General features: G+C 40.6%; 1 protein-coding gene across 2 annotated transcripts in view; it reads right to left on the bottom strand.

Moving 5' to 3' along the window:
* The window catches only part of LOC136873861 (valine--tRNA ligase), a 292,221-nt gene that overhangs the window by 128,747 nt on the left and 148,046 nt on the right, over positions 1-15,428 (bottom strand). For both annotated transcript variants that reach the window (XR_010860187.2, XM_067147153.2), the window contains exon 11: positions 12,266-12,373. Coding sequence is in view for 1 of the 2 variants with exons in the window: in XM_067147153.2 (XP_067003254.2) it covers positions 12,266-12,373 (108 nt within the window). In the remaining variant the exon portion in view is untranslated. The remainder of the gene's footprint in view (positions 1-12,265; positions 12,374-15,428) is intronic.

Genomic DNA, 15,428 nt, shown 5'->3' with positions numbered 1-15,428 from the left:
GGAACAGTGGACAATAAGTTAGAAATGGTGAACAATAAGTTGGAAATAGTGGACAATAAGTTAGAAATGGTAGATGTTAAACTGGACAGTGCAGATGTAGAATTAAGGGGCATGAAGGAAGTCGTACAAAATGTTGACATTAAAGTACAGGACATGCAGGATAATTGTAAGGAAGCTAGTGTGGATATTAGGAAGGACATTGGTGACTTTAAAAATGAGATTAACCAACAGTTCTTAGAAACTCACGAGCTACATCGTGTTCTTAGTGAGAATCAGGACATAATTAGGGGAGACCTCGATAGGCACGTTAACGAAAGCAAGGAACTACATAAGCAGTTGATGTCAAGTCATGCTGAGCTTAGGGCCGATCTGACGATAGAGGTAGAGAAGTTCAATATTCTGCGTGAAGACGACAAGTCATAAGTTTTCACAATGATACACGAACATGATGAAATGTTGTCTAAAGAGATAGCCATAGTTAATGCTAAAGTAGACCAGGTAGCCGAAGACGTCAAGGTAACTATAGACCAGCGCATTGAAGCCATTGACATGAAATTAACCCAGAAGAATAAGGACGATATAGGGAAGATATGTACAACTCAGGAAGAAACAGCCAGGAATATTGAGGATGTCCAAGTAGATATTGAGGAACTGAGAAAGGATTTAGGCGATACGAGGGTAGACTTATCCAAACAGCTTAAAGATACTCAAGATAAAGTCATAACTCTGAGCGACGAGCTGACATCTGTTCATGAGGCTCTTAAGGGGGAAGTGAGTGCCCAGAAATTAGAATTAGATGGGTTAGTGAGCAATATCCTGGGAGTCCAAGCCAAGATAGAGGAGGTGGTTAGTAAATCACGCCGCACCTCGGACATGTCGTTCAGCTGTCCTAGCAATACTAGTAGTCCCATATATCTTACTGGGAATGGACACTTTGACAATTCTACCCATTCTCAGAGGCAAAACGTCACGAATGTCATTAATATGATCAGACTTACAGAAGATCAGCCTAAGAAATTCGATGGCAGTGGTACCCAGACTCCAAAAGGTTTTCTTAGAGAGCTCAGAGAGTATATCCGAGATAATAGGATACCTGAAGAGAGGCAACTAAAGACTGTAGAACGGTAATTAGATGGAGTGTCTCTACTATGGTACAAGGGATTCCGGTATAACTTTGATACATTCGATGAATTTCAGATGGCATTTTTGGGAAAATTCTAGAATTGTAAAATTTAACAAAACCTAAGGTCAGAGTTGTATTCTCGCAGGTATAATACCACAGGACCACCTAAATTTTTGTTACAAGTGAACTATGTAGCATGAGTGGAATGTAATTTTTTTAAGACTTTATTGGCGAAGTACTATGTAATGTTTTATTTATCATGACCTAACCTGTACTGTTATTTGTAGAGCATAAGATCATTTAATGACCTAACCTGTACTGTATAATATTGTAACATAGGCATTTGTAAATAGTAGAATTCTGTTTTATAGTTCCTGGAAAGATCCAGAAAGTTACATAACTTTGTACAAGGTGTGTTACTTTGTTGGTATGTGTTCTAGAAAATGTGTTCTGTCTGTTCTGGAAAAATACGACTTTCGCGATCATGCGTATTCTAGAATGTTAGCCAAAGTTCGCGATCGAAAGTAAGGTTGTGATTGGTGAGTCTAGGTGGCGATAGGGAACACGTGCACGCTGATTGGCTGCCTCCAAGGCCAGTAATTCCTATATATAGTGAGCGAGGCAGTGTTTGAATAAATTCTGTATCCTGAATTCTGTCGGTCTTGGTGTATCTGTCTCCGAGCAGCCTATCTGGTTGACGTCCCCGGTTTTGGGATGGCACTCTCCTCGGGTAAGCACTCTTGAATTCCGTCCTGCTAAAATTTCCGTAATGTTCCGATTTGCTTTTCATACAGGAGTCTGCCCTAACATCGCCTAGATTCACCAAATTAGTTACTTATGACGCCTTAGTTTTTCAGCTACACTTACCTGTTTGTTTCCGAGGCATTCCCATTTCTTGTTTCACTAAAATATGTAGAATGTAGTTTAATATTATTTCCCTTGGGGTTTGCCTCTGGTAGTTCTGTATCACTTTAGGTACGCTAAGTTTTGGATAACCTTTTTCACGTCACTGTATATTGCATTGTACAACTACATTGGTAAATAGATGTATAGTTGATTTGAAATTTGAATTTACACTGCTACGAAATAACCTATGTATATCACTGAACTTATAGCTCATAACTTGGAATGTATTTGTAAAATTATCTTGTAAATAATATTTTTAAAATCTAAGGATCACGGTGATTTATTCGGAATCCGCTATCTAAGCCATGTCCATGCCTTTGGTAGGTTCCCAGCCTTTTCATCTTCCCGGTTTGTTGTTCACTAGTTGGCCCTACTGATGTTTACATACATGGTTTCTTGGAGACCCGCGTGATGCCAGCTACTGTTTTCCCAAGTGTGTAGTGTTTTCTTATATTGTGTATTGTACTCTTACCTTCCCCTTTAACTGTGTTTGTGCCTTGTTACTGTTACCACTGTAGTCTGAGGTAACATTTGGTAGCAGAGCGTGTACTGGCTATGCCAGACTTTTCTAAACGCTTCATCCTTCAGACTGACGCCTCTTCCTCAGGCATATCTGGAGTTCTTCTACAGGAATTTCAAGAAGGGCGTCGTCCTATTTCTTATGTTTCCCATGCCCTGAATCCTGCTGAGCGCAATTATTCCATTTATGAGTTGGAAGCCCTGGCTGTTGTCTTCTCTTTAGAATGCTTCAGAATGTAGCTGGAACATCTCCCTTTCGATCTGGAAACTGACAATCAGGTGTTGAGTTGGGTACTGGCCAAGCCGCGAAAGACCGGTCGTCTAGCACGATGGGCAATGCGCATCTCAGCCTTCCAATTTGAAGCCCGCCACATTCGTGGCACGGAAAACGTTGTGGCTGATGGCCTCAGTAGAATGTTCCATCCAGACAGCTCTCAATCCGAGCCAGTAGACTCATCTCCCGAACAAGTATCAGCTTTTGTCAGTGTAGTTCTCACTGACTCTCCCTTCCTTTTCAAGGATATTGCCAAACATCAAGAGGATGATCCTGAGTTAAAAGCCATTGTCGACAGGACTAAATCCGGTGAGCATGTTAAGCCCTATATTCTTAAGAATGGTGTCTTGTGTTGTCCTGCTCGTGGTCGCAGAAACCCCAAAATTGTAATCCCAACTAACCTGGTCCCGGCTCTCTTCAAATACTTTCATGAATCCCCAGTGGGCAGTCATCTGGGCGTTTTCAAAACAAGAGAAAAAATCCGTAACCACTTTATTTGGAAATCCATGGATAGTGAGTTCCGTACCCTTGTCAAATCCTGTAAGATTTGCAACATCAGTAAACCTGCCCCGAATACTCGTCTAGGTCTCTTGTCTTCTGAGCAAGCTTCTCGCCCCATGGAAAGACTGTTCATAGACTATATTGGTCCTTTCCCGAGATCTCGGAATGGTCATCGTTTCATACCCGTGTGTGTTGACGCCTTTTCGCGTTTTACGTGGCTGTTCCCCACTCGGATGGCTAACGCCAACACCACCATCTCGTGCTTGAAACAGATATTCGCCTCGTTTGGACCCTGTCAATTCTTGGTAAGTGATAACGCAAGAGCCTTTACTTCTGCCCAGTTCCGGAATTTCTGTTTTGATCTATCCATTGCTCATGTAACCACTACTCCGTATTACCCGAAGCTTATGCTGAGAGAGTGAATCGTAACCTGCGATCTGCCCTCATCGCTTATCACTCCTCAGACCACTCCAAGTGGGATTCCTCACTGAATTGGTTGTCATTTGCATTTAACACTGCTGTCCATGAAAGCCACAAGCAAACCCCTGCTTCGTTAATGTTGGCTTTTACTCCAAATTCTCCTCTATCTAACCTATGGTCAATTAATGATCTTCTGCCCGACGATGCCGGCCCAGAAAAGATCCGAGCTAATTGGCACCGTGCACGAAAGAACTTGAAGGTTTATTACGCTAAGGTCCAGTGTAATTACAACCACGGGCGAAGACCGCACGATCTCTCTGTGGGTGACAAGGTGTTTATTAAAACACATCCAGTCAGTAGTGCTGCGGACCATGTTATCAGTAAGTTGGCCCCCAGATTTCGAGGTCCCTGCACCATCTTAAAGTTCCTCACCCCAGTGACATTATTGGTGAGCGATCCCGAAAGGAAAAGGATCAGCAGAGTACATCTCTCCCAGATCAAGGTACCTTAAGGCTAGTAGGGAAGGGTAAATACCATTGTTGGTGACCTTGTAGATTTAGTTGTATGTTATTTGTAAGAATTTAGTTATAAAATAATTTTATTGTAAGGTTATTTATAAGGTTTTGGTTATAAGATAAAAATAAGTTTTATTGTAAGTTAGTTGTAATTGTGTAAGTGAATAATTTAGGTATCCTCTAGTGTATCGATTTAGTATTATAAGTCAGATAAGTTTTAGTTTAGGGTCACTACTTGGAATTTTCTTCCTTTTACGGTCAGGTTTAGGGCACCGTCCTGTAGTTTCTTTTCACCCCCACCATAATCTTGTCACGTGAATTGTAGATAGCAGTGCTTACCCCGGGGCTAGTGCCCTAATATCCCTGGTGTGCGAGGGAGAGTCCCTACTGCATACTTATTAAGCCACCCATTGGGTGACTCTACGCGAGATCTTGAACCCAGCAGCATACTTTTACCTCAAAGTATTCCCCTGTCTGCTGCGGTTTGTGTGTGTTACAGTGGCTGCAGTGACCAGCTTCTTCGGACAGCAACCTGAAGTGCCAAATTGGGAGGCACACTGTGTGCCTTGGGCATCACCATCCGGAACCACTATCCTGCGGGGAACATCCTATTGGTGGCAGGCGGACTGGACGGTGTCTCACCGCTGCTTATTTGGTGTAAGAGACCACTGAACTACATCTCACCTAGGTGTCGGGTTTGGACTGACATTGAAGGGAGGCTGGCGGCAAACGGCCGTGTAGGCAGCCGCATCATCAGCAAGAACCTGTGGCCTAGCTGTGCTGTGACTGTTGGGGGGAAGTAGTGCAAAAGTGTTAGCAACAAGTGAGAAGTTTTGGTATTTCTAACATTTGGAAGAAAGTATGGTGTACATGATTTGGTGGACAGACTACAAATTATCTCTTCATCTGTGAAAGAAGTCATTTTGAAGTGCAATGTGACAATCCATGTGGATTTTGTGATATTTATTCAAGAGGTGGATCTATATTATTTTTGAAAATTATGTGACAGTTTGTGTTGTTGGTTATGACAAAGTTAACTTCAAGAAATCGTGTGTGTTAAAGTAATGTACCTTTACTATCGGTACTGTGTGAAAACGTTCTATCGCTTGCTCCCCAGTGAGGTTATATTATTGGTCGAGCAGGGCTTGACTTTCAGGGGGAGGAAGATGTTACAAGTGAACTATGTAGCATGAGTGGAATGTAATTTTTTTAAAGACTTTATTGGCGAAGTACTATATAATGTTTTATTTATCATGACCTAACCTGTACTGTTATTTGTAGAGCATAAGATCATTTAATGACCTAACCTGTACTGTATAATATTGTAACATAGGCATTTGTAAATAGTAGAATTCTGTTTTATAGTTCCTGGAAAGATCCAGAAAGTTACATAACTTTGTACAAGGTGTGTTACTTTGTTGGTATGTGTTCTAGAAAATGTGTTCTGTCTATTCTGGAAAAAATACGACTTTCGCGATCATGCGTATTCTAGAATGTTAGCCAAAGTTCGCGATCGAAAGTAAAGTTGTGATCGATGAGTCTAGGTGGGGATAGGGAACACGTGCACGCTGATTGGCTGCCTCCAAGGCCAGTAATTCCTATATATAGTGAGCAAGGCAGTGTTCGAATAAATTCTGTATCCTGAATTCTGTCGGTCTTGGTGTATCTGTCTGCGAGCAGCCTATCTGGTTGACGTCCCCGGTTTTGGGATGGCACTCTCCTCGGGTAAGCACTCTTGAATTCCGTCCTGCTAAAATTTCTGTAATGTTCCGATTTGCTTTTCATACAGGAGTCTGCCCTAACCTCGCCTAGATTCACCAAATTAGTTACTTATGACGCCTTAGTTTTTCAGCTACACTTACCTGTTCGTTTCCGAGGCATTCCCATTTCTTGTTTCACTAAAATATGTAGAATGTAGTTTGATATTATTTCCCTTGGGGTTTGCCTCTGGTAGTTCTGTATCACTTTAGGTACGCTAAGTTTTGGATAACCTTTTTCACGTCATTGTATATTGCATTGTACAACTACATTGGTAAATAGATGTATAGTTGATTTGAAATTTGAATTTACACTGCTACGAAATAACCTATGTATATCACTGAACTTATAGCTCATAACTTGGAATGTATTTGTAAAACTATCTTGTAAATAATATTTTTAAAATCTAAGGATCACGGTGATTTATTCGGAATCCGCTATCTAAGCCATGTCCATGCCTTTGGTAGGTTCCCAGCCTTTTCATCTTCCCGGTTTGTTGTTCACTAGTTGGCCCTACTGATGTTTACATACATGTTTTCTTGGAGACCCGCGTGATGCCAGCTACTGTTTTCCCGAGTGTGTAGTGTTTTCTTATGTTGTGTATTGTACTCTTACCTTCCCCTTTAACTGTGTTTGTGCCTTGTTAGTGTTACCACTGTAGTCTGAGGTAACAATTTTCACTATATTTTACAGAACAATTGTTTAAGTTCAAAGAAATAGAATCAGCTCCAAGTCAACAAGAACTGGTTCAGGCTATCCAGAAACAGTTCCCGCCAGAGTTCAGAGAATATTAATCGCTGCAAAGGTCGAAACCCCTAACCAGGCGGAATTGATATTGCGACAGCTGGACAATACTCATTCTCAACAATCAGCATCACGTGTAATTAGGCATTCGGAACATCAAGTGAATGTCGTGAATCACAACCAGGTGAATACGCCAGATAGCAAAGTTTCATAGGCACCCAGATATGAGAATAACGGGCAACGGTTTGACACCACACCAAACCAGGGTAGAAAGAACTGGGAACAACCTAGATACCCTCACGAAGAGTGGGATAGATGCTGTGAACAGTGTAGAAGGAACCAGGGTCGATATCAGGGAAACTCTGATCAAAGACGTAGATACCATCGCAGGAATGAGGTCAACAGGAGATAGAATAATTATGAAAATTCCAGACGTCCTGACCGTTGGCACAGGCCTGAAGAGAGGAGAAGGGAAGGAGATCAGTATCTGAGAGAGCTGAGATCAGGTACAGGACAGGACAAATGGAAGGACAGTATCCAACGATGGGAAGTAAACACTGACTGTGTACGAACACAAGACATGTCCCATACTGGAGCTGTACAAAGACATACCACCAAGATGAGGAGTTAAATCCTAACGCACTTCATTTCGAGGGAAGTCTGAATTCGTCAAATGAGCAGGGAAAAAACCCGCCAAATTTCCAGTAGTGGTTACAAGACAGAATCCCCACACATGGACTGAATATGTTTCTTGCGACGGCTGGATAGTAGCCCAGATTGACTCATGGATAATCCAACCGAATGAATTAGTGGAAGACCACCTCAGACAGGAGGTTACGAAAATAAGAGAGCTACCCATCATTAATGTCAGGATCTGTAATTTTAAGGTGAGCTGTTTGTTGGATACAGGAGCCTGCATCAGCCTGCTTTCGCAAAATTTTTTCAACGAATTATCTACTCGGAAAATCTTACCAGAAATTCCAGTATCAAACAACAAAATTAGAGGAGTTATTCCCGACAAAACTGCCATTTGATATAGATGTTGATTACCATAGGGAATCTGAAATATTTGTCCCGAATGAGTAAATTTATAATACCAATATAAATGGTCCGTTATTGGACATTATAAATTTTCCGGCTAATTCCTGGTTAATACCAATATAAATGGTCCGTTATTGGACCATAGGGAATCTGAAGTATGATATGGGAAATATGGAAATCAACATCTATACCATCTGATAGCCAAGCAGGCATCAATTTTTGGTAATGAGACAAAGTCTCTCATAGTGCATTGGCACTGCTGGTGGCTCTAAGTAGCCTACGCAGTGGCCTCCACTGTATGCACTAGCCAGCGTCTTGGTAGGTGTGCTAGGTACCAACTGATGAGCCCAACCTAGCACACGAGGGCGAAACCCTGGCAACCAGGAATGAGTTAGCCGGAAAAATTATAATGTCCAATAACGGACCATTTATATTGGTATTATTAAAACTGCCATTTGCAAAACGCAGACGTTTTTGGATTTACAGATAGGAGACATGACATTTTCACATCTTTTTGTCGTAATTTGTATTGAACAGGTGGACTTAAAAAAATATTGTAAATCAGAAAGTGTCAGAATGCCCATGGATGGCTGAAGAGAAAATGATGTTGAGAGAACTACTTCTCAAATACCAGGATGTCTTCGATTCAAAGCCACGATGCATTCCTAATTTCAACTATGTTTTGGCTGTAAATAGTTGGGAGCCGTTTAAACGTAGGCCGTATCCCATTCCGGAGAAACATCACCAGGAGGCTGGAAAAATTATTAGAGAGATGGAAGAGAGTGGGTTGATCTCCAAGGCAAATACCCCTTCTGTAAATTCCTTAGTCACAAATCAGAAGCCTGATGGTTCCCTGAGGGTGTGTCTGGATACTAGGGCTGTAAATGAGAGATTAATCCCTGAGAATGACAGAGCACCACCCATTACAGAGGTTATTAGGAAGTTTAGGGGCAAGCGCCGCTTCACTAATATTGATCTTACCTCACTGTACCATCATATAATGCCCAATCCTAAGTCAAAATTGTTCACTGGATTCCTGTATGACCAGCAAATGTATGTTTTGGTAATCGTCTGCCTTTCGGAATTAAAAATGCTGGTGCAGCTCTCATACGCGCCCTAGATTGCAACCTCACTGAGCAAGTTAAGGCAGTAACTACGCATTATGTCGATGACATACTGCTTTCATCGAAGGATTTCAAGGAAAACCATCATCTCGAGTTGCTACTTGAAAATCTCAGGGTTGCTGGTTTTAAGATCAACTTAAAAAAATCAAATTTTGGGCAGGAGGAAGTTCTCTTACTAGGACACATCATTGATGGTGAAGGAGTACATCCTAACCCAGTGAAATTGCAAGCAATTGACAAGTTTCCAAGGCCTATTAAGGTAAAGAACGTGCAACAGTTCTTGGGAATGAGCCAATTCTTCAGTGTTCATTGTCCGAATTATACGGAGGTTGTGGCTCCACTGCAAGATTTGCTAGTAAAGAACAATCAATGAAAGTGGTCTAGGGAACATGAGATTTCCTTTCGGGATACTAAGGAGATGTTAGCTAGAAGTTTGAAGCTAGGGTACCCAAATTTCGATAAGACCTTCATCTTACAAATGGATGCTTCCACCGTAGGGATTGGTGCAGTCTTATACCAAGAGGAAGAAGAGGAACCCAAGAAGAAGAACTACTTGGCATTCTTTAGCTGTAAACTTAGGAAGCACGAGCTAAAATACAATGTCACTGAATTAGAAATGCTTGCAATTGTTCAATCTCTACAGCACTGCAGAAAGATGATTTTTGGATTCCATATAACTATTAGGACGGATCACAAGGCTTTAACATTCGTGATGATAATAATAATAATAATAATAATAATTTTTTTTTGCTAGGGGCTTTACGTCGCACCGACACAGATAGGTCTTATGGCGACGATGGGATGGGAAAGGCCTAGGAGTTGGAAGGAAGCGGCCGTGGCCCTAATTAAGGTACAGCCCCAGCATTTGCCTGGTGTGAAAATGGGAAACCACGGAAAACCATCTTCAGGGCTGCCGATAGTGGGATTCGAACCTACTATCTCCCGGATGCAAGCTCACAGCCGCGCGCCTCTACGCGCACGGCCAACTCGCCCGGTAATAATAATAATAATAATAATAATAATAATAATAATAATAATAATAATAATAATAATAATAATAATAATAATAATAATAATCGTATGGCTTCAGCTACCGTGAGCAGACATTTCAATTTGACACCGTCTGGCTGTCTGCTCGTCAATTTCGACGTTCTGTTTTACTCTAGGCCCACTAGATGGCAGACCGAGTAAACCGAAACTCTCTTGGGCATCTATGGCTGAGCTTTAATGAATTTTGTTGGGTAAACACCAAATGTGTCACCAGAGATCTTTTACATGCCGATATCATACGACATGGAGTGTCGAATGGACTTTTTTCCGCCCTTCAAAAATCAAACTACCTCTGCCGGGTTTGAACCCGCTATCTTGGGATCTGGAGGCCGACACTCTACCGCTGATCCACAGAGGTGATGAAGACGGTAGTTGCTAGCAAGAGAGTAGATAGGTAGGCACTGTTTATTCAGCAGTTCAATCTGACCATCGAGTAATGTTCAGGAATGTCTAATGTCCTGGCGGATGCCTTGAGTCAAAATCCAAATGAGGATGAACATGAGGTAAACTTCGTGGATGACGAAGACAGGACTTTTCTCAATGAGCTGGCACGTTTACCAGAATTCCAAAGACGAGATCAATTTTGTGGCAGGTTAATTTCGTTCTTGAAGGGAGAGTTTCCACGTGACGACCCAGGACATGGGGAAGTTGAGAAGCTAGCTGAGAGCTATCTGTTTGTTGACAACACCTTGCTGAAATTCATAGACAAGGAGCACACGAAGTCTAGAATTGTTATACCACCACCACTTAGGAAGGGATTTATATGGCACGTCCATAGAAAAACCGGTCATGGTGGGACTGACAAGGTCACTGCTAACCTTCAGGAAACGTTCACCTGGGTTAATCTGCGAGAAAACGTTAGAAGCATTGTGATTACATGTGGCACATGCCAGAGGGTTAAGGCGAACCCATACCTCATTCGACAGGCACCGATACCTCTCTTACCAACTAAACCACGTGAATTGTTCGCCATGGACATTTACGGAGTCCTTCCCAAGTCACGTAGAGGGAATACATATGTCTTGGTAACCGTGGAAGTATTCTCTAAGTTCACGTATTTACGCCCATTACAGAAGGCAAACACTAAGTTAGTCTTGAAAGCTATAAATAGAACCATCATTCCAACTATGGGGAAGCCAATGTTTTTATTGACGGACCACGGCTAACAATTCACATCAGCTCAGTTTAAGCAGGAGTTACAATGGCTTGAAATTTGCCATATTCTCAGTTCAGTTCTCCATCCCGAGGGAAATCCGTCAGAACGAATTATGCAAGTCATCGCAAAGTTCTGTCGGATCTTCTGTGCTCAAGAGCATTGGAGACGGTTGGATGTATTACCCATCATCGAAGATTGCGTGAATAACACTATCCACGAATCTATAGGGCACATACCAACGGTGGTTCATTCCAATATTTATCCTCTGAGACCATGGCACGCAGTGGTGAAGTGTCCGAGCGACCCGCGACCATCTCAAGCGATGTGCATTGAAACTACAGCTAGGCATCTTCGTCAGCACGCTGACCGACGTTTGAGACGTGTCAGAAATAAGAGATTTCATCGGCCGTTGGATGTAGGCGAATATGTGCTCGTCTGTAAACCCACTCTTTCAAATCCTGAGAATAAGTACTATGCAAAGTTTGCATCGCCGTATATGGGTCCATTTAAAGTCATCCAGAGTTTACAAAACAATTCATATAAAATCCAGTCATTAGATGGACGCACTGAGGCTATTTTCAACGCTGCCAATTTGAAGGTTTACCATAAACCTGAAGACATGGTAGTCCAAGAAGTCAACCTCATGAATCAGTGGACGATCAAGATATAGAACCGCTCAAAGAGAAGCAGGATGACCCACTGAAACGATATAGGGAATGTAGGCAAATTCCAGACTCTGTGATATTGAGAGCATTTGAGGAATATTGGAATCTTACAGAGCAGATCCAGATAGAACAGGGAGAAATTGAGGAAGGAGACAGAATACGGTGTGATGATTCAACAGTAGATGATATAGCAATGTCAGAGGTGAAATTAGCAGTCCAAAAAATGAAAATGGGAAAGGCACGAGGGATGGATGAAAATAGTGCAGAAATGATAAAGGCTGCTGGACCTGTCGGACTGCAATGGGTGTAAAGATTTTAAAATGCATATCGAAACAGAAACATGTATCCAAGTTCTTCTTTGCTAAATTCCACTGTAGACTGATAGATTTATTTTCCATAACATACTCAAAATGTACCCTGGACAAAGGACGTATCATATAACATTTGTAAGTTCCACAACCATACATACCTCTAAAGATATTCCATTTATCACATCCCCAGGATCAATTACATTGCCAAGGCTCTTGGACATTTTTCTCCCAACTGCGTCACAGATTATCCCATGTAGAAGAACTTTCTGCAACAAGTACAATTCTGTTATAACAGATATAAGGAGCAAAATCATAATGTATATTCAGTGGAAAGGAAGAGCCAAGTATATGTGAAAGACACGAAGTTAAGAAGGAGGAAAAGATGATGATGATGATATTTTAAAAGATGTCTCGAAATAACACACCAGCAGAATTGAAGCTTCTGAAATGAAGTTCATACACATCATGCTTCAGGGAACAAAGAAGGGTAAAATGAGGAATGAAGTTAATCGAGCTGATGCAAGTGTGAAATTAAGCTTTACTCAAATTATCTAGAGGTCACTCCTGCTATGGAATAGGCATGTTTAAAGGATGGACAAAGGAAGAAAAGCAAAAGCGTACTTCGAGAAAACAATAAAGAGAAAGAAATGTGTTGGAAGACCTCAGATGAGCAGGACAGATCAAATAGGAGAGAGCACTGAACTCTGAGATCCATGAACAGTATATTCTTTGACAGAAAGAGATGGCAAAGACTTGTACTCAGTATCCAAGCAACTGGAGCTAGAGAACAATGATGATGACGATTTAAAACCAGTCAGTTAATGTTAAACAAGATAAAAAAAATTGCTGGAAATGAGAATTTGCATGAAAGAGCAACTTGTTTAGGTAAGCATACAACACACTGGTTTTTTCCTACCATCGACTGATTATGATGCAATATCAAACTGCTGTTTCCTTGAGTTGTCCAGTTGCTAGTTAAACTTATCCTAACTTCACTATTCTATTCACAAAGTTGCAGAACACAAGCTATGTATGATGCAAGTGTGATAACAGGTATAAATTGAAAATTACGTTCTCTCACCCATGGGTGACTAATGCAGATTATTATTATTATTATTATTATTATTATTATTATTATTATTATTTGTATGTATGGCTGTGAAGTGTTACATCCAGTTAGTATTTATATAATTATTATTACAATACGATCGCGTTGTGTGTGAGGTTATGTCATGTGCACAGACTTTTGTATCAGTTCCGTTAATGGAAATACCTGTAAATTAATATTATAATTTATTCTTACCTGTATATAAAATGTAATCCATAATTGTGAAACACACTGTAACTTCCAGAATGGTAATCGGTGACGAGAACATTTGAGAATATTCCATCCATTGTAAACTACTATCTGCGCACGTTTTAGCGATAGATTTACACCCTAGTGCTGAATCGGTCGACCTCGGCAATCTTCGAGATTCGTACTGGCAACCTTTGAAAGACAAACTATGAATCACTTATGCATCGCTGTGCGACATCTGGCGTACACTTTACGTACTAGTACTGTTGTTATTTACACAGCAAAGCTAAACTATAGAATTCACTCTAGGAATAAGATTCGCATAGAGAAATGTTATATAGTGTTATATAATATGTGTGTGACACAATTGTTGGCTTAAGATAACAAAGGTTTAGAATAATCATATCGATCGATCATATTATCGATTCAATTCAGATTTCATTTCCATTCAGTTGGCAGTACTATCGGAACCGGAAGTGCTCCCTCCTTGCTCCTCATCCCGTACACAAATCTATCACTAAAAAGTGCGCAGATAGTATGTATTAGACACTCTGGAATGTTCAAGAAGATATTTTTTCTTGTAACGTATCTTTCTTTTAAATCTAAGAATTTAATTTTTTTTTCCATATTGAACTGAGAACGTAAGAGAGGTAACTTAAAGGATCCACCTTTTCAATACAAATAAATGTTATAATGTTTAAGTTACAACATATTTACTTGGAACTGGTTTTAACGCTATTTAGCGTCATCTTCAGCCAAAATGTGAGAAATAGGCATAGGTGTATACATGCAGACATGTACATTACACAAAATGGTACAACATTATGATTCAATAAAAGTAAAAGAGACATAAAATTGTGAATTACAAGTTCAGAAATTGTCAGTCATCAAAATAGTCCATGAAGGGTGAATCAAAACTGTACGAATATGAGTTAGGACTCAAAAACACAATCCCCCAAAAAACATACAACACAACAAAACCACACAGAAGTTTGAGATGAACTTGGCACAACTAGAATTAAAGAAGTTTCAACCTATTCAATACATAATGTGTTGTACAAGGTGTTCACAACATGTTATTTATTATTACTAGTACCAGTTTCGGCGCTTAATGGCGTCATCATCAGCTAGAAATCACAAAGTGGGCAGGGTACATAACATAAAATTGTATACATGATACATGCATTGCAAAGTACAAATGATTGACAGTTTTTACATTAAGAGCTAGATGAATAATGAGTAAAATATGATGGCATAATATAACGCATAGAGGCGTTATAGTCTAATGAGGTAGGTAGGTAGGTATTGTACAATAAAATTGGTCTGATGAATGAGAGTAAAAGTCTTAGTATAATAATAAAACGGTGCGGTAAAATTGTCCACTCTTCTGTTGTGGTGGTGGTGATGATGATGATGATGATGATGATGATGATGCTTGTTGTTTAAAGGGGCATAACATCGAGGTCATCGGCCCTTAATGGTATGAAATGAAATAACTAAAAGTTCAAATTTATCCACTGACCAAAATAAAAAATAAATGTGATGAAGAATGAATGGATGGACATGAACCCAAAAAAAAAAAAAAAAAAAAAAAAAAGAAAGAAAGAAAGGAAAAACAGTGGATCAGACGCAAAAAAGATCGGAAATAATAGTATTACAGACCAAAGGACCGCTTAGAAAGCACAATGATGCTTGATGACTAAAGGGGTGCAAAATCCACGTCTAAGGCCCCACAGAATGGTACCTGTCGCGAGTAAAGTAGAACCATGGTATTTGTCATGTTGGGGTACTAATCAAAAAGTAGCGAAGACTCACGGTGTTCCACACAAGATGGTACTACTCACAAATATTGTACATCGTACAAGTAACGCAGACCTATGGTGTGTCTAACACAATGGCGCCACTCATAGCCAACGCAAACCGATAAGGTTCCTCACCGAGTGTACTAACCACAGGGACTCGCACTATCCCGTGGTGTTCCTCAACATAGTGGGGACCAATCACAGGCAACGCCGACCCACGGC

Source organism: Anabrus simplex, chromosome 5 (assembly GCF_040414725.1).
Source record: "Anabrus simplex isolate iqAnaSimp1 chromosome 5, ASM4041472v1, whole genome shotgun sequence".
NCBI classification, from domain to species: domain Eukaryota; kingdom Metazoa; phylum Arthropoda; class Insecta; order Orthoptera; family Tettigoniidae; genus Anabrus; species Anabrus simplex.
This window is presented reverse-complemented; position numbering and strand designations above follow the sequence as displayed.